Source organism: Anser anser (genome assembly GCF_964211835.1).
Source record: "Anser anser genome assembly, chromosome: 6".
Taxonomy (NCBI): Eukaryota; Metazoa; Chordata; class Aves; order Anseriformes; family Anatidae; genus Anser; species Anser anser.
This window is the reverse complement of record NC_139726.1, coordinates 10,191,564-10,210,217: the sequence shown is the minus strand read 5'-3', so window position 1 is coordinate 10,210,217 and position 18,654 is coordinate 10,191,564. Positions and strand designations below refer to the sequence as shown.

Genomic DNA, 18,654 nt, shown 5'->3' with positions numbered 1-18,654 from the left:
GTGCCGGCCTGACCGACGTGCTCAGCTCAGGGCTGCACGCTGCCAGAAAATGGGCGAGAGCCACAAAAGCCACAGGGGCTCACGAGGGGACGGCGAGGGAAAGGCCAGGGGCCGCGCGGCTGCCCAGCCGCACCAAGCCTGCGGCACCGGTCAGGACAGGCTGGGAAGCCACCGTCCCCATCTGCTGCCGTCCCGAGCCACACGGGGCACATTTCGCCTGCCGCCACCTCCAGCAGAGGTCTGTGGGTTGCATTTATAGCCCTGGCCACAGACCCTGTCCCCACAGCGCCCGAGTGCTCTGCACCGCACGGTGCTGCCCCTGCATCCCCCAGCCCGGAGCATCGCGGGGAGCCGCCGCTGCCACCTCTCCGGGCGCCGTGAGCGGGTGCACGCACGCACGCACGCCCCTTGCACGCCCCTTGCGTGCCTCCCCGCCAGCATCGATCCACGGGGAAGCACACAAGGAAAACACACACACACACACACACACACACACAAACAGGGCAGCCTCTGCAAACAACTGCTTGTTAAGTTAAAATTAAACTCTGCACAAATATTGACCTTTGGAGGGGACACAAACTCTGCCGATATATTTACCAGCTTTATAAATGGGCCTGACCACAGTGCCCTATATGCCGAGCTGGAGGAGACGAGGGCTGCCGAGGTACCCAGACCGTGTCCCCCCCATCGTGGGGCTCTGCCCGGGGGCTGCCCCATCCCTCAGTGGGCTGTGCCGGGTGGCAGAGCCCTCCCTGCGACGGTGACTTTGGCACCAGGCATTGAGGTGCCTGCAGGAGCCAGCTCGGTGGCCCCAGCAGCTATGGGGCCAGCGGGGTGCCGGAGCAGAGCTGCCCCTGCCCAGCGTGCAGCTGGGAAGCAGAGCCACGGCTGGGCTCCGAGCCCCTGGGGAGGAAGCCGGGGAGCTGAGAAATGAGGGGTAGGGATAGAAATGGCACGTGGAGAAGGGACAGCGCTGCGCTGTGGTGGGGACTCGCATCTCGTGAACCCCCCCCAGAGCTCTGGAAGGGGCCCGCACGCCCAGCTCAGCACACGGGGGGATGGCACCGGGACTGGGAAGGGACCTGGGGCAAGGTCTGCCCCCAGGGGTGGACGAAGCAGCTTGGCTAGGAGAAGAAGCAAGCTCTTCTGATAGGCGTAGGGCCAAGCGCAGGAGGCCAGCTGGAAGATACGGTGGGCTTTGCAGCCCGAGGGTACAAACGGGGCGCACGCAGGTCTCCCCTAGGACCCACCTTTGTCAGCAGGAGGCAACACCACCCCCCAGTGATGATACACCGTTCGGGAGCCTTTGAAAAACCACCGAGTGCCACGAGCTGCAATTGCACAACCGGGCAGTGAAGGTGACAGCACGACAAAGGACACGGAGAGCAACCCCGGGCACAAGGTGCACGGCCCAGGGGAGAAATCCCTGGGGTAACACGAGGGGAAGGCCCAGCCTGGGGCTGGGCAGCAGGGAGAAGGACCCTGCACACCCCGAGGAGCCCGGGACGAGGGCAGGGTGCCCGTGGTGCAGCCGGGTGGGGATTGCTCGAGCCCCCGGCGGCTCCTGGTCCCCGGCCCCCGGGGGCAGGTAGAGGGAGGGGAGAGCACGGCACATGCAGCAGGGGATGCCCGAGCTCCAGCTCTCGGAAATACTGAATAGAGTCTTATTCAGGCTGATGTAAAACACTGTTAAAACACACAAAAATCCTTTGAGTAATGGGCGAGCGGGAAAGAGGCATCTATAATTAACAGTAACTGTTCGAGACGGTCGCTGCCCAGAGACGTGTACTGTGCAAAACCACTTGAAAAGGCCCCGTCTGAAAGGCGAAGCCTGGGGTTTTTCAAGAAGCCCGTCATGTAACGATCCTGGCCCTTCCAAAATAATTCTGCCATATTAAAAAAACCCAAAACCTCAGCTTAATCGCCCTGCAGCGCTGGGACTGGAGAGCTCTGAGGAGAGGGGAAGGGAAGCGCAACCGGCTTCCAATTAGAGCCTCGTTAGAAAGGAAAGCTGGGGAGCTATTAGGGAGCGGGCCAGGGGCGAGCCCCGCCGAGCTGAGCCGAGCTGGCTGCTCCCGGCGGTGGGAGGGATGTCCCCACACACAGCCCTGCCGCTCGGCCCCCTCGGTGGGCACAGCGGGACCCCAAGGGTCTGAGCAGAAGGACGAGAGGTGGGCGCACTTGTCGAAGCCCCCCGGGACGTCCTGGTCCTGCGGGGGGGATTTGGGGATGCTCGCGGAGCCACCAGGAGCTTTGGGACAGGAGAAGGGGGAGCTGGGGCTGCAGCCGGAGAGGGGATGGGGAACGGGGTCTGGGGGCTTTGCTGCCTCCCAGAGCCCGGGCAGCTTGGCGCGGGTGCCTGCAGCACGGGTTCGGCCGCAGCATCCCTCTCGCTTCGTCAGCCGGGGCTCTAATTGCCCCCAGCGGCCCTGCCTTTTGGGGCAGGCCCCGGGCACCCGCTCGGCGGCTGCAGCCTGGCCCCGGGGCCGGGCGGGAGGCACGCTGCCCGGAGCAGCCTCCCCTTCCCATCCCACGGCCTGGGACCCATCCAACACAAAGTTAATTTCTAACCATGGGTAACCACCAATGCCCGAGCGGGGATGATTTATCCCCTATCTGCCTGGGTCGGATTTATGAGCCACACATCCCCTAGGCTGCGATAAAGGCCATGTCTGTGCTCCTCGCCCCCACCCCCCCCCCGCCCATAGCCCCTCCGTGCGGACTCGCCGCCCCCCCCCCCCCACCCCATTTACAAGCCTTCCCCCGGTGCGGAAACCTGACAGCCCGCAGAAGAACAGTAAACAGCACAGAAAATAACACACGCTGGAGGCCAAGCAGAGACGCGCCGGCCGGGGAAGCCACAAATGGTTCCTGCTTTCGGGACCTGCTCAAGAAAACAGAGTGGGACGGACCCTGGGCTCCCGGCGGCTTTGGGAAGGGGCGAGGGGAGCTGCTATTAATAGGAGAGGCAGGGCGCTGCTCCCAGGCAGAGCCGGGCTGGGCAATGCTATGGCTGTGCCCGGGATGGCCGCGCGGTGAGGGCAGGTCCCCGCGGCACCAGCCGGAGGCAGCGGGCATCGCCCCGCAAAGAGGGATTCACCCACGCAGTGGAAAATTCCTCAGCGCGGCGTGAAGCTGGGGGAATCGGGGCCCAAAAGCAGGGCCTGGTGCTGCCACGTTTACCCGTGCCATGCGGCACCGGGCAGGGGGTGCCAAGCCAGGGCTCACCCCTGCTGCCGCTCGCCCCAGTCCGTCCCCCCCCGGCAGCCCAAAGCGGGGACGCCCCAGCTTCGTGTTTTTGGCCATAGCCAGCCCCAAGCTGCCACCCTCCGGCTGGACAGGGGGCGAGGACTGGGCAGCACGGCGGTCCCCGGGCTGCGTGGGACGAGGCAGAGCCCAGAGGGTGGAGGGACGAGGCTGTGGGCAGCACCACGGCTCTCGGGGCAGGGTGCTGCCAGCACTCTGCCGTCCCCGAGCCCTGTGCCGCGCTGATAGCGGCAGCCCCGGCGAGGGAGAGAAGAGAGCCTTGTTCTGGGGCCAAGACTAAGGCGATTCAGTGCTCCGCTCCCCTGAGGTTTCTCGGGTGAAACCTGGCTCTGTAATGGCTGTGTCTGTAAAACGTATGGAAATGCCCATAAAACCTCTATCAAATGCCATATGGATATATGTGGATGTATGAAATGAAGGGCACGGGGGGGAATTGGGGCAGGCTGGCTCCCTGCGAGCCGTAAACACGCCCCGGTGAGAGGCAGAGAGGGCAGCAGCCCCGGGAGCCGTGCAGACGGGCCGGCGCTGCCCGGAGCCAGGGGAAGGGCCCCGTGGCTCCGGCTGGAGCACGGCTCCGTGGGGCACGGCCACCTGCACCACGGGGAGCCACCAGGGCACGGGGACCTCGCTGCGGGGCGGCGCGGGGACAGAGCCCCTTGCCAGGACTCTCCGGCACCCCCGACCCTCGCTGAAGGGTGGGGGGCAGGAGGATTGGGGACAGGCTCTGGGGAGACCCCAGCGGGGTGAAGACGAGCTACCCAAGTGGTCTGCAGGAGGGGAGATGCGCAACGGGCTCCACGGTGGGGAGGACAGGCCAGAGCAGCACCACTCAAAGGTTTTGGGGTTGAAACGCTGGGGAAGGGGGGCTCGAGGAGGGTGTGTGGACAAGGGCTGGTGCTAGGGGTGGAATTTAAGCTCATTCCTGGAGAGCTTTGCTCGCGCTGAGCTGCTGGCACCCGCCCCACGGGGATGCTGCTGCTCCTCCTTCGGGCCGCTCAGCATCTGCTGGGGCAAGGCGCGTGGCAGCGCCTGCAGCCAGCCCTTGGCACGAGCCCAGCACGCAGCTGGCAAAATCCAGCTGATAGCAAGGGAAGCAACCCCAGATCTGGTCGCCCTAGGCTATCTCGGTGCAGCTCTGCCCTACACCAGGCTGTTCAGCTCCGGGGGCATCCCGCTGCAGCCCCAAAGCACGGAGGGGGCAGCTTGTGAGTGGGGAAACCGGGCTGTATCCGGCTCTGCAGCGGGGGGATCACCCAAATACCTGGGAGAAACAGCAGCCCACAGTGTTATCGATGCCTGAGAGCCACCAGGGATGCAGGAACCCATACGTCCCTTCGGGGATGCCCCATCCCGAGGGGAACTGTCAGCACAAGAAGATGGCACGGCACCAGTTAGAGCAGGCAACTTCTAGTTTTAGTCCAAGGGCACCCGCACCAAATGCAAAGCACATGTGCAACCCCAGATGGGCAGAGCTCGAGAGGTGTGCCCACAGCACAAGGAGCTGTCGGGGTCTCTGCTTGGCATTTATGGCCTCCCCAGCTAGCAGAGCCCCGCTGCCATCAGCATCCTGCTGTGGGAAGCTGCCGTGAGCCAGGTGAGACCCTACGACCCTATACAGCCGATTCACCTTTTCCTACAACCCCATGACTCCGAGAGCTGGGGTCGATACAAAAACACCAAATATCAACAGGCTTTGCAGCAAGATCATAAATAAATAGGCAAACAGCGACCCTTGCCAAGGATTAAGCAATAAATCATGAGAGCAGCTGAGCCGTGGCAGGCTGCTGTCACCGCTGATGTTTGCTCCCTGCGCAGCACCGGGCAGCACCCAGCTGGCTCCGCTCCTTCCTCCCTTGCCCCAGCAGAGGCCGGGAGCTGGACTCCGCAGCCAGCCCTCCGCAAGTCCCATCAAAACTCCTCGCAGCCTTCCTAAGGAAGAAAACAGGCCCAGAACCCCCAGATTTGGGACTTAACGCTGCTCGTCGACCCTGATCCATTCAGCTGAGCACGGAGGGACCTGTGAGCCCTCGAGCCCTCGTGCAGCCGGGAAGCCCCGGGCAGGAACCGGCCCCAGGCACGTCCCTGCTCCAAACCCACACCGACAGGGGACAGGCGGTGTCTCAGGGGACAAGGGCTGATGCTCAGCGATGGGGGAAAGCTCCTCGGTCGCTCCACCCCACATCTCTACCGCATGGCAGCTGCAAAGTGGCTCTGTCCGTGCTGCCGACGGGGACAAAGCGCCTCCGCGAGGCACGGCGCTGGCACCTGCCCTGCTGCCCGGGAGCATCCCCGCCACGGAGGCTGCAGCTAGGGCGAAGCAGCAGCGTGGTGCAGGGGCTGCAGCGCCTGGGACACAGAGATGCAGCGCACGGATGCAGAGATGAAGGACGTGGCTGCAGATGCAGCGCACGCACGCGGAGATGCAGCGCACGGATGCGGCGATGCAGCGCACGGATGCGGAGATGCAGCGCACGGATGTCAATGCAGCACACGGATGCAGAGATGCAGCGCACGGATGTCAATGCAGCACACGGATGCGGAGATGCAGCGCACGGATGTCAATGCAGCACACGGATGCGGAGATGCAGCGCACGGATGTCAATGCAGCACACGGATGCGGAGATGCAGCGCAGGGACGCAGATGCCACGCCGCAGCCCCACGCGGGCAGGCTCTGCAGGCCACCAGCCTTGTGCTAGCCGATGGCAGGGCGCCATCTGCCGCGTCTCTGCCACATGCACCGCGCGTCCCCAGAGCCAGCGGCGCTGTCCTGCTGCATTGCACGGGGGGGACGCTGCATGGATGGATGGATGCAGAGCTCCTGCAGCTCGGGGAGCATCGGCCACCTCCCCGCGGCTCGCTGGCACCCGGGGCACCCGCTTCCCAGCAGCAGGATGAGGACACAAATGTCACCAGCCTGCCTCCTTTGGGCTCCAAGCCCCCAGATCCGGGCTGGGGGTGCCACGGGCCACCTGTAGCCCCCTGGCGAGGCCGGTGGCCCCGGTGGCAGCCCTGGTCACAACGCAGCGGTCCCTGGGCACGGCAGCAGGCTCCTGCGCCCAGCTGGTGCAGCACGAGGTCACACCCAGGCCTGTGAACCCCGGGCAGGCACAGGAGGAACCTTCTAGTCGCACAATTACTATATTATGTAGCACTAATAAAAAAAAAAAAAGGGGGGGGGGGAGGGCTTGAAGTTTTCTTAGTGCCACATAGTAAAGTATTTATAGAAATCCAGGCGTGAATGGGCCGCTCACAGGCCACACTCCTCCTCGGCGTCAGGATCTCCAGGAATTATTCTGTGCAGTCACATTGTTGTATTCACCCAGAGATTGAGTTTAATTACAGACACGCGGGCGAACAGGCTGTCAGTGTTCCAGCCTCGCCGGCAAAAGGGCGACTGAGCTCCCTTTAATGGACGCATTTTTAAAAAGACCCAGGGTTGAAACAGCAGCGGGGGGAGGAGGGCAGGGGGGCTGCAGGGACGGGGCGGGGGGACGACGAGGGGCTCTGGAAGAGGCACGGGGAGAGAGTGGGGATGAAGGGGACGGGACTGGGGTGATGGGGAGAGGACAGGGCGGTGGGCACGGGGCAGGATGCGGGGCCAGAGCATCCGCTGAGAGCGGGGTGGCTGATCCCTTTGGAGACCCAGAGGAGCTTCCCGAAGGAAAAAAAAAGGGGGTTGGGGAGGGCTCCCAACTTATTACAGAGCAGGGTATAAACAGAACAAATAAATATAGAGCTGCTTTATTACAAGGCTGGCCAGCTCTGGTGGCTGGCTGATTACAGGGCAGGCTGCTCCAGCGCTACCCAAGCCCAGACCTCAATAAAGGCCAGATTGGAGCTGCCTTTTGCCCGTTTACAAGCTCGGCGCGCTCCCGCCGTGCCGCTCAGCTCCTGCGCGCCGCCGGCTGCCCCCGCGCCCGATGGCAGGGCGAAGGGACGCAGCAGCGGGGGAGAACCAAAGTTTAAACAAATAGTGAGTAAGCGACGAGCAGGGCAGGCGGGATCGGCGGCCTCGCAGACGAGCACTAAAAATACAGCTTATTTTCCAAAGGAGCCCGCGACGTCCAAAATTGGCGATCAAAAATAAAAAAAAAAAAAAGGAGCAAAAAAGCCGTAAGAATTACAGATCCATCACGGGGGCGGGGGGAAAGACCCGAGAACAAGGAAAGAAAAACACCCCGATGAGTAAGACGCACGCGTGACGTACACAAACACACCGAGACGGAAAGGCGTGAGCCTCCTGCGCACGCGGGCGCACGCCCGAGCGGGCAGCGGCACGCGTGCGGGGCCGGTCCTCGGCGGGGATGGACGCTGCCAGCCCCGCTCAGCTCTGCTCTGCTCTTTTCCTCCGGGGCCGAGGGCACTAACCTCCGTGCACACACCTCTTCCCGGGGCTCAAAGGGCGCTTTGTCTCCCCACCCGGGCTCCCAAGCCACCGGCGCAGCCCCAAGGGCTCCCGCGACCACCTCGGTGCTGAATCCCTGGCCCCGGCGTGCCCACAGCTGATGAGGGAGGGACGGAGAGCAGCACGTCCGTGGGGCTGCGGGCCGGGAGGCTTCAAAGGAGCTGATTTAGTATTGTCCCACCTGCCCTGAAACGGGCGCTTGAGCGAGGGATGGAGGTTGCCTAGGGTCACCCCGGCGCTGAACAGAGCCCTTATAGGACAGGGAAGGAGAAAGGGGCTGCTTTGGGATGAGGTGGTTCCCCTGGGCACGGCTTGGCGGGACCGCTGCAGTCCCACATGTCACCCCGACCACCCAGGTCCCCACGGTGCCTTGGCCCCAGCTCATAAATCTGGGAGAAAAGGCAGAGCTGGCAGGGAAAGCAGGCGCTGCTCCCAGCTCTTCGGTGCTTTGCAAGGCTCCCCTCCCCAGAAGCACCACGGCGGTCCTCAGGGACCCCAGCCCCACGCCCTGCCCAGCAGCACGGCTTGGCCGCGGGGCTCTGAGTGCCTCCAGCCAGCCCTCTCCTCACGACACCAGCCCCCCCCCAAAAAATACACCCCGAGGAGACGGGACGGAGCCTGATCCCAACCTCGCGGGGTTGACAGGGGCAGCGGGGAAGCTGCGCAGGGCAAAGCAAGAGGCACCTGCCACCCCTGTGCCTCTTCTGCCCTTTCACCGCCGCTGCCCTCCGCCTTCACCTGTGCTGACGGCGGTGCCGGGGCTATAACAGGGCGAGCCCGGGGCATCCGGGGCCATCACGGCACCCCCCCCTTGCTGCCCCCCCCCGCCCGGAGAGCGGAAAACGTCCCCCCGCGAAGGGCAGCTAATGCGGAAGCTGTTCGCATCCCGTAGCGCGAGCCCGGCGGGTGAGGAGCGGGGCAGCTCCTGGGTCGCCGGGTTATCGGATGATAACAAGGCAGCACAGCCCGAGCACGCGACTTCCAGCAATGCAAGGCTGCTTCCTTTGTTTTGGGAAAACAAGACGGGGGACAGACCTTCTCTGGCACGTTCTTGCCCGGCCTGAAGCTGCCCCCCCCCACCCCACTTGCACCGGCTCCCACGGCGGCCGTCCCCTCTGCCCCCATCCCCGTGCGGCGGCTGGAGGAGGAGGAGGGGGACGGGGCCAGCCTTCGCCCTTTCCACCTTCCCCACTGCCCGTGCTGAGGCTCGGGGAGGCCGGGACAGTCACGGGGGACCCTACCAGCATGGGGTTATCTCACCCCAATCCCAAGTGCAGGGTGAGCCCCTTACCAGCACGGGGAGCAGGACAGGGCACAGGGACCCTCTCCGTCCCCGCGGCCGTACCCCTCGCTCCCCAGACAGCTCCATGGGGGTGTGGGAGCCCCCCCCCCACACACACACCCCTTCCCCAGCGGAGGAGGAGGAAACATAATAAGAAAAATAAAATTTATAAGCCAGGCGGTAATTACAGCGTGGCTACAAAAGGCTGCCTCCTCAGGGCCATCATTATGTGGCTAAATTTAACGCCCCGCGTCCCAGGGCTCTGAGCATCCACACAGACGCCGGCTCCTGCTACCTTCCCTCCGTGCCGGCCAGGGCAGCACAGCTGAACGGCAGCCAAGAAAGCCATAAAGCAGGTCAGAATTTTTTTAATAGTCTATTTACCAAGATGCTGTTTTTACTGCCGAGGTTTCTCTCGTTTTATCTCTGGCTTTTTTTTTTTTTTTTTTTCCCCTTCTCTCTCTCTTTTTCCCCTGACTCCTGAACAGACTGGGCTGTATTTTCTGTTTTAGGTTCCTCTCTCTCACTTGCTCTGAATACTATTTTCAGAACTCTAATTTTATATGGCAAGTCCCTTTTTTTTTTTTTCTTTCCTTTTTTTTTTTTTTTTTGGTAAATATTTGCCATGACTAAGCCAGGACACATCCCGTTTAAAAGGCTCCCATCCCACAAAACATCAGCCCTTTAATGACATGAATCTCATTAGCTCTCCCCATGAAAAGAGGTATAGAAAGGGAGCATCCCTCAGCCCCTCTGAGCTCCTGTATCTGCACAGACGTATATTTAGCCATGTGTACTGTACAGTCACAGAAGGGGACAGTCTGGGCACACGCACACCACCCCATTCAGACAGAGGGACCGAAAGCGGGGGCCCCTGGGGCAGGCTCTGTGGCCAGTGGGTTTTGGGATATCCGTCTGTCTGGGATGGGGCCGGGAAGGCTCTGGGCCCCGCAGAGGCTGAGCCGGGCCCTGGGAGCCCGTGGCCAGGCACAGGGGAGCCTCAGAGCCCCTCCAAACTGGGCTCTGGGCACCTCCGGGGGCCCTCCTGCATGCCCGGGGGGGCAGGCAGAGCCCAGCCTGGGCTGAGAGCAGGGCCCAGGTCCCCATCCCGTGGGCCAGGTCTGGCACCAAGCTGTAGATGTTGCAGCAAGCAGAGCTCCCAAGAGCTGGGGCTCTTCCAGCCTTCCTCCCAGCACAGATCTTAATCCGAGGCTCCATCCACACCAGCATCCTCAGGTGGCAGTCCTGTCCACCCCGCTGCCCCTTGGGCGTCTGCGTCTGTACACGGGCACGGTCACCCCTACTTCAGCATGGTCATCCCTCCCTCAGCACGGCCAGCCTTTCCTCAGGGTGGTCATCCCTTTCTCAGCATGGCCAGCCCTTCTTCGTCATTGCCATCCCTCCCTCAGCATGGCCACGCTTCCTCTTGGCTCACGCTCCTGACGGCTGCCTGGTGCCAGAGGGTGAACCCCCAGGAGGTGCCCACGGCTGACTGCTCCCCCGCAGAGCCTGAAGTCAAAAGACGTAGCTGGAGACATTCATGGCGAAGAATGGAGATGTCCATGGAAGAGAGTGGAGAGCTTCATGGAGAGGAATTTGCTCTCTCTCCCCCAAGGCTCTGCTTTCTCCCCATTTCCAGTTCACCCCGGTTACGGCGCTACTCCTCCCTGCCGTGCCAGTGTCGGGTGGGTGTCCCTGCATGGGCTCCACCTCCTGAGCCATCCCCACCAGACCGGGTGTGCAAGCTGTGCAAACACATCTCTGAGCCCCACAGCTGGGCTCTTACCTCCCTGGGGGTGCTCCTCTGCATTTTGGGGGAGATAAGCGGGAGGAAAAACCCCTGGAGGGCTGCAGGGAGCAGCGCCGGGCAGCGGCCGGCTTCGCTGCAGGTACCGCACCGATGGCGCAGCACCCGCTTCCCGGCCCAGAAATAAACCAGCTGCAATTTCACTTTCCCCTGGTTTTCCTTCAGATTGACCTACAGATTTGGTTTAGGCATTGCCAACACCACCAAACACAGCCGAGCCCCGCAGCCGAACGGTAACAGAGCCACACCGGCTGCGCGCTTTGGGGTCCTCTCCTCCCCACGGGGCCACGTCCCCAAGCTTCTCCACGACCCGGAGCACTGGAAGAGCCAAGACACACGGGGAGAGTCCCACCTGCCCCAGCACATGGCTCCCAGAGCCGGGGCTTTCTGGAAAAGCACAGCCGTGCCGAGCGTGGAGCTGCACCGGGCTGAAGCACGTGTGCTGGGAAGGGCTCCGCGCTCCCCCCCCCCCCGCACACGGCAGCCAACATTAATTCATTAACAGTCCCATTAACACCCAGCTGTGGTTTCCCCCCAAACTCAGGCAGGGACCCGCTCCCCTGTGACAGCTGCTGACAGGCCAAGTTTCCACGTTCAGCCCTTCTGGAGTTCTGTATAAAAATAAGTGGTGCTTTTTTAAAAAGGAAAACTGTATTTCCCCTCTACGCACACCCGCACGCGCGCACACACGTGCAGAGCTCACGGCAGGAATTTGCTCAAATTTCCCCCACCCACAAACACATCTCCTTTGGCTGGAGACCAAACGTGGGCATTCTGAGCCCAAAATATCCCTTTTTTCAGCACCCAGGACGCAAGAAGCTGGCGTTAGCCGGAGCGGGGCCAAATAGCGCTCCCGCTCCCTGCCACCCCCAGCATTGCCAGGCTTTGCCGTGCTGCACAGGGCCTGATCCTGCCCCACCAGCCTGCGCCAGCCTCTGCACCCTTCCCGTTGTCACCCCCAGCGTGGGAAGCCCTCCGGGTTGCGGCTTTTGGCCTCATCCAGCACCCCCAGCAAGGCAGCTGCCGGCGCTTTCCAAGGAGATGCCCTCACGGGCTGTGCGCATCGTGTTTGGTACCCGGTTTTGGCACCCGGTTGCTATTTTCTCCTTTCCTGCTTCTCGTCACCCCCCCAGGCACCCGTGAGCACCAGCTGCTCCGGCGCTTCCCAAGGAGATGCCCAGACGAGCACCCGCTGCCTATTTTCCCCTTTGCTCATCCTCATCTTTCCCAGACAGCCGCGAGCACCAGGTGATGCTCAGGGGGCAACCCCGGCCCCTCCAGGGGCCCCGCACCACGCAGTGCTTCCAAAGAGCCCAAATCCGTGCCGTAACTCACCCGGCTGCACCCCGGGCACCCCACTGGGGTACTGGGGGAACTGGAGCCGGCCCTCTGGGGCTGCCACCGGGAAATCATGGGACGGACACCTCCATGAAACACAGCCCCGGGCTGCGATCAGAGCAACGGGTGTGCTACCTCGGGTGTGCTGCTAGCAAGGCAGCTCCAGCTCCCCGGAGAGGGCAGGGCAAGGGCCATATATCTCCCAAATACCTGGCCGCTAGCAAAACGCCCCGCATCCCTTTGATACAGAGGTGTTGGGCTCGCCGAGAGCCCTATAACTCCTCGTGCCTTTAAATAGCAAAGCTCACAAACGCCCCATAGGGCCCGGTGTCTATAAGTTGTCTATATATTTGTGTACACACATACACACAACACACAGAGATTTATTCGTGTTTTCAGAGCGGTTCAGGAGACATTCCAGGACGAAATTCCAGCCAGCGCTGGAGCCAAGAACATCAGTCGCCCCGGCGCACGCTGCCCCCTCTGCCTGCGCACACACTAAATACGGAAAGGGAGAGGTATAAATAGGCAGAGAAATACATGAATGGCCCTGTTTCCTCATACAGATAAATAGTACACAAAGGTCCGAGCCGAGAGGGAGCAGGCAGCCTCAGGAATGCTACGGCTTTGCCGGGGCGTGCGCCCTTGGGGGCAGGATGTGCCCCTAGGTGCACAACGGCCCCGGCTGCTGCTGGAGGGAGCCTGGCTGGCACCACCAGCACAGGGCATGGGGGCATCGGAGCAGCTCCCGAAATGCCAAAAAAAAATTTTTGAAAAAAAAAAAGCTGTTTGTGAACGCGAGAGGGGAAGGGCTGCAGCTGCAGGGGGTGGGGGGGCTGGGGACGGGCCCAGGCCCACGCAGGTATGTCGCGAGGGCGTGAGGATGGCAGGGGCCTGGCAAGCACCCGGGTGCGAAATCTGGCAGCCCGTGTTGGGCGCAGCTGGGGGGCAGGCGGCACCAGCACCGCTCCTCTGCCCTGCCCCTGCCCATCGTGGCCAGCGGGGACGGGACCGCCCCGGCCCAGACCCCATCGCCGGCGATGGAGGAGCTGCCACGTGCCTCGCTGACACAGAGCAGTTCCTTTAGAGCCCCGTCAAAGTCCACCTTGTTCTCCTCCCCACACGGTCCTTTGCTGCCACATCCCGAGCTGCAGGGCTGGGAACGGCGCTGCCACGACCGAGCTCCAGCTGGCACAGAGCAGAGGAGCGGGCGATGCCCGCGCGGCGTCTCCCTGCCAGCAACCCCCTTCTTTTCCCTCCTCTGCCCCTAATGCAGCCGTGGCGAGCTCAGCCCGGCGAGGCTGGGGTGCGGGGCCAGGAGCTGCCCCCAGCACGTGGCAGCGGGGCTGGGGGCTGCCGGGGCGGGGGGCTCACCCCTCACAAGGCGCTGCAGTCGCTCCGCTTTCCGGAGGGGGAAGGGGCTCTCCCCCCCTTCAATGCCGCCGTTTGAGCTGAGGCCTGGCACGGGCTCAAACCACCGCTCGCTGACACGAGATCAATCATCCCCCGCGCGGTCGGTGCCCACGCAGGGGCTGGGGCCACTGCCGCACCGGAGGGGCTTTGGGCCCCGCTGCCAGCCTGCCCGTGGCACCCCTCTGCCTGTTTGCGGTGACACACGGCACGGCACGGCGGCACGCAGTGGCATCGCGTTGCACGGCGAGGCAGGGGACGGCACGGCAGAGCATCGTACGGCACTTCACAGCGTGCCATAACACGGTGCAGAGCAGATGGGGAAGACCCCGTAATGCAAAGGGGGGGTTCCTGCCCGCGCCACACTGCTGCACATCCAAGGCCCACGCCGTGCCCCACGGAGGGTGGCCACAGCGCTGCTGGCCTGACCCTCCACCCCCAAACAAGCCACCAGGTGATGCCCAACCCCGGGGCCAGACGGGCAGATGGAGCAATCGGCCCGGCCCCAGCCCCGCTGCGGGAGGGTTTGCTCCTTGCCCACGGTCTGGGCTCTATTTCGGGCAGCCTGCTGCCCCGGGGCGCCCGTTACCAGTCTGGTTTTAGCAGCGTGCAGCTCCACTGACTCACTGCTTGTGTAAGCGGGCTGTGGTTGCCGGCGGCAGCCCAGAAAGCGCGCCCTGGCCGCGGCCCCCCTCACCTGGTTATGCCTAAGCAAATAAATAAATAAAGCCGCACCGCCGCCCGCCACGTGCCTCCGCGGCAAACACGTGGGGAGGGCCCGGTGCCCACGCAGCGGACGGCCCCCAGGCAGCACTGGGCACCCGCACTCGCCCCAAAATGCCGCTCTGCCCGCCGCCTGGGGATGGGTGCGCTGCGCTGACCCCGGTCCCTGCACTGGGAAATGGGATGCTGCGCTCTGCCCCGTGCACGCGTCGGTGCCGGCATGCACACTCGCGCTTTTGCACAACGATGAGCGCCATGCCGAGGCTTGGCTGCACGTGTCGGCTTGCTCGCTCATCCAAGCATCCCAAGAGCCAGCCCCATGCTCCCAGCTCTGCTCCGAGCCCAGCCTGCGTGGCTTTTGCAGTGCTGGTCCCTACTAACGCAGAGCTGTGGCCACCAACCCCTTCCCAGTCCCATGCAGAACCCCGTGCCCTGCACCACGCGTGCGAGCCCCGGCCCCGTGCCCCACATCGTGCCCATGCCGCCGGCCTCGCTCCAGCCCGGTGGCAGCTGCAGAGCCGCAGCTACCTTGCGCTAATTAAAACCAGTCCTCATCGGAAGGAGCCAAAAGGCCGCTTCCTCCTCCGCCGCCCCACCGCACGGGGCCAGCGTGGGTTTGCGGGATGGATGCCGTCCCCGCCCTGCCCACCGCGCGGCCCACCGCTGCCGTCACCCGCGGGCAGACGGCGGCTGCTCCTCTCCCCGGGCTTATTTTTAGCTCCCGTTAAAAGGGAGAGGCAGCGCGGTGCGGGCAGGCAGAGCGCAGGCAGGTGCCGGGCTGCACCCGGCGGCACCGGGCAGGAGGGAACCGGTGGCCCCGGTGGGCACCCACCCGCCCCGGCTGCCTCCCACCTGCCCCTGCGCCCCCATCCCCTGCGGGATGGGGATGGGCACCCGGCACACCCCGGTCCCGGGAGGGAACAATGAGACGGGGCGCTGACCCCCGCGCTCCCTGACGTCAGCCCCGCCGCCCCGCCAGCCCCAGCCCGGGGCTCCCGCTCGCCCTCGGCCACGCTGGAAGCCGGTGTTTGTTTGTCTTCCTCTCCAGCGTTGCTTGTTTTGATGGCACATCCTCCTCCTCGCCGGGCCAGGCCGACCCGTGAACCTTCCACGTCCTGTTTGCCGGGGCCCTGCGCTGCAAGCCGAGTGCACGGGGCGGCCGGAGGTGCGGAGCATCCACCCCAGCGCGCACCGGCCACGGGAGATAAAAATACACAGGGTGAAGCATCCTGGGGCGAGGGGGCTATATTTGAACTGATCGTATCTGCGAGTTTATCCCAGAGGTTTCGATCTGCCGCGCGGCCGGGCCAAAGCAGCCGACACAACCCTCGTCACCACGGACACAGTCCCCGATGTACCTGTCCCTGTCCTGCCCTGCACACGGTGGTGGCAGAGCCCCTGCCGCTGACCCCTCTCCGAGCTGGACCACAGACGGGCATCGCCTGGGTCCCAGAACTCCTACGGGAGGAAAATTCCCCTGCTAAATCCTGCACGACCGAATGCTGGAGCCTGGAGACGTGCTGGGGAACCCGTGCTACTCCTGGGCATCCTGTGCTGCCCCGAGGGATCTGCAGCTCACAGGGATATCCAGGGACAAATTGGCCCGGACCTGCCGGGCCCTGTGCTGCTGGGAGGCGCTGAGCCCTCTCCGGCTGCCTGCTCTTCCCCTCCCGCACGAGTCCCCGGGCTTGCCAATAAAAGCTGCCGGCTTTGCCTCGCCTCGCACACGGCCGCCGCTCTCCCTCCAGCACTGCCTGAGCCCAGGCAGCTGCTCAGAAGTGAACCCTTGCCAAAAAACTGCGTGTGTGAAAGCGTCGTTTCCTAAACATATAAATATTCCCAGGGCTTTGCTGGAAAACTCCCCGCGATCGGTTAAAACTCCCTGGACGGGAGGGCGATGGCAGGCCCCGTGAAAGGGCATGTGGAAGGCGAGCGGGAGGGCCCCCGGCGCAGGGCCTTTCCTCTCCACGGTGGGGATGCGACCTCAGTCTGGGAAGCGGAGCCTTCCCGAGCTGCGAGCGAAGCAGCAGAGCCCGATCCTGCATCCCGCCAGCCCTGCGCCCCGCCACTCACGGCTCCCGTCGTCGAACATCTGCAGCTTGCGCGGCAGGGAGGGGAGGGCTGGGAGGACGAGCAGAGCTCTCCGTCTGACCTCCTGGCCGCTGGCGTCTAACCACACGCACCCCAATACCGAGCCCAGCATCTTGGTTTTCTTCCCAGCGGGCTCCCGGCCCGCTTTTGGAGACATCAAGAGATGGAGACGCAACCGCTGCCCTTGGGAGCGCGTCCCAGTCGCTAATCGCCCTCGGAAGCAAAACCATGTGCCTGCGTCCTCGCTGGAAATTGCCTGGCTCCAGCTCGCAGCGCCTGGCTCGCCTCCTGCTGCTCTTTGCCAGATTAAAGGGAGCCCTTCGCTAACCAGCGTTTTCTCCTTGTAAAGACCCTCATGTACCGCAATCAGGGCGCCTCTCAATTTTCCTGCTGATAAGCTCGACGAAGCTCTTCACTTCCAAGTCCCCCAGTGCCGGGCTCTCTCTCCAGCCCTCAGCTCATTCCTGCGACTCCGCGCTCGTTGCCCGGCGTCTTTTTTAAGACCCAGGCACGGGAGTCGGTGGCAGCCTTCCCAGCGCCCTGCTCAGAGGGACCCCTGCCCCTCCAGCCCCTCTTAGCTGCTCCTTTTTGCAGCTTGCAAATCGAGCACAAAATCGCGCGGTGGCCCTGAAACGCCTGCCCGTTTCGCGGAGCTAATTAGATCATTAATCTCCTCTTCCGCGGGAGCTCTGCGTTCCCTGAGACGAGCCCCCCAGCACCACCACGCGCCCCCTCCCGTGCCCAGCACCCTCCCAGCTCCTGGAGGGCTCCGAGCTTCGAGCCCAATTTCATCTTTAGCAGATGTCGTTCGTCCATCCCAAGGACAAAGACACGCTTCATCATCCCCCGATGCCGGCACGGCCGCCCGCATCCTCCCAGCGCCGGCACGGGAACATTTACCGAGCACTTCTACCATGTCTGCTTCAGTATCCATCATCTCACCACCTCCAGCTACTAATAGGCTTATCCCTTCCCCGGACTTTGGGGTTTTCTCCTAATGCACTAAATAAAACCCTTTCCTCCTGTCCCTCGCCGTGATTTTTCCCCGATGTCTTTAGCTTCTGTTATCCATTTTCTACACTTCATAATTTCTAATTTATATTGATTGCTATCTACTCCCGCTCTCCCATTTGTTATAAACTGCTCTTTTATTTCTAATTGCTACCTTCACTTCGCCGCTGAACCAGAACGGGCTTTCGGCCAGCGCTGCCCTCTTTCTTGATTGTGGAATTGTGGCTTTTTGTGGCTTCTGAGATTCTTCTGAAAGAGCTCACAATTTTCATTCACATTTTTCTATCTAAATGTTTCCTCCTAGCTGATTTCACTCATAATTTCCCCCTGCTTTGGGAAATTAGCCCTTTCAAAGCACGAAGGATATAAATTACTGTTTAGGAATGTCCTTTCTTTGCCCAGGGTGAATGTAATCTGGTCGTGATCATCGGTCCCTAGGCAACCTCCGAGTTTCAGTCCAGCAATGAATTCATCTCTATCCATCATAACCAGGGGGAAGCGAAAGTTGCCTGTGCTGGATGCAGTGCCTCTCGTGTAAGAGTGGGACCGTCCCTAATTTTTAGAAACTCTGCAGGTAGCTGGCTGTGCAAGACCAGCGAGCATCGCCCCTCTCCAGCCGAGTCCAGCCACCCCCCAGTGCTCCCCATCCAGCCCAGCACAGCACGCGTTGGGGCTGCTGGTGCCGGCTCCCCACGACGCCTCGGCCAGAGGACGGCCACCGCTCCTTACCCCGGCCATGAAGGTCTGCAGAAATGCCTTCTCCTGGAAGGGCTCTGTCCGCAGGCGGTCTGCAAGGGAGAGAGGGGGCATCAGCCCGGGCAGGGCTGGCCAGACCTCCCAGCCCACCTCCACCTCCCCCTGCCCACGGGGACTCCCTTCAAGCTGCTCCTCCGTAGCAGCCCTGCATCCCCAGGGGCTGGTTTCTGCCCTGGCAGGAGGTGGCGATCATATTTTGGTGCCTTCTCCCAGCTTCTGGAGCAGGACAGGGCCAAACCACTGTTATACCTCGCTCTTCCTCATTCAGAGCGCCAGTTTTACCCCGTCACTGCAAAGGTGCTGTCTGGAGAAGCACCCGGCCAGCTTTGCTCAGCAAAGGGACAACAGAGACAAGAGAGGCCACCTGCCCACCAGCATCGCTGGGGCAGCTCCAGTGCACCCGGCCACCCTCGGGGATGGGGGGCACCTGGGGGGGGGTGGCAGGACCCGACCCACGTCCTACAGGAGGGGGGCTTCTGCCTGCCCATCCCCGCTGGCCGCAGGGGGCTGCGCGCTGGACGGGGGCCCACGCGCACAGCTGTGCTTCCAGCAGCGCGGAGCCG

At 63.0% G+C, this 18,654-nt stretch overlaps 1 protein-coding gene across 1 annotated transcript in view; it reads right to left on the bottom strand.

Moving 5' to 3' along the window:
* The window catches only part of NHEJ1 (non-homologous end joining factor 1), a 37,762-nt gene that overhangs the window by 16,619 nt on the left and 2,489 nt on the right, over positions 1–18,654 (bottom strand). The window contains exon 5 of the mRNA XM_083841224.1: positions 18,065–18,123. Within this exon, the coding sequence (XP_083697350.1) occupies positions 18,065–18,123 (59 nt within the window). The remainder of the gene's footprint in view (positions 1–18,064; positions 18,124–18,654) is intronic.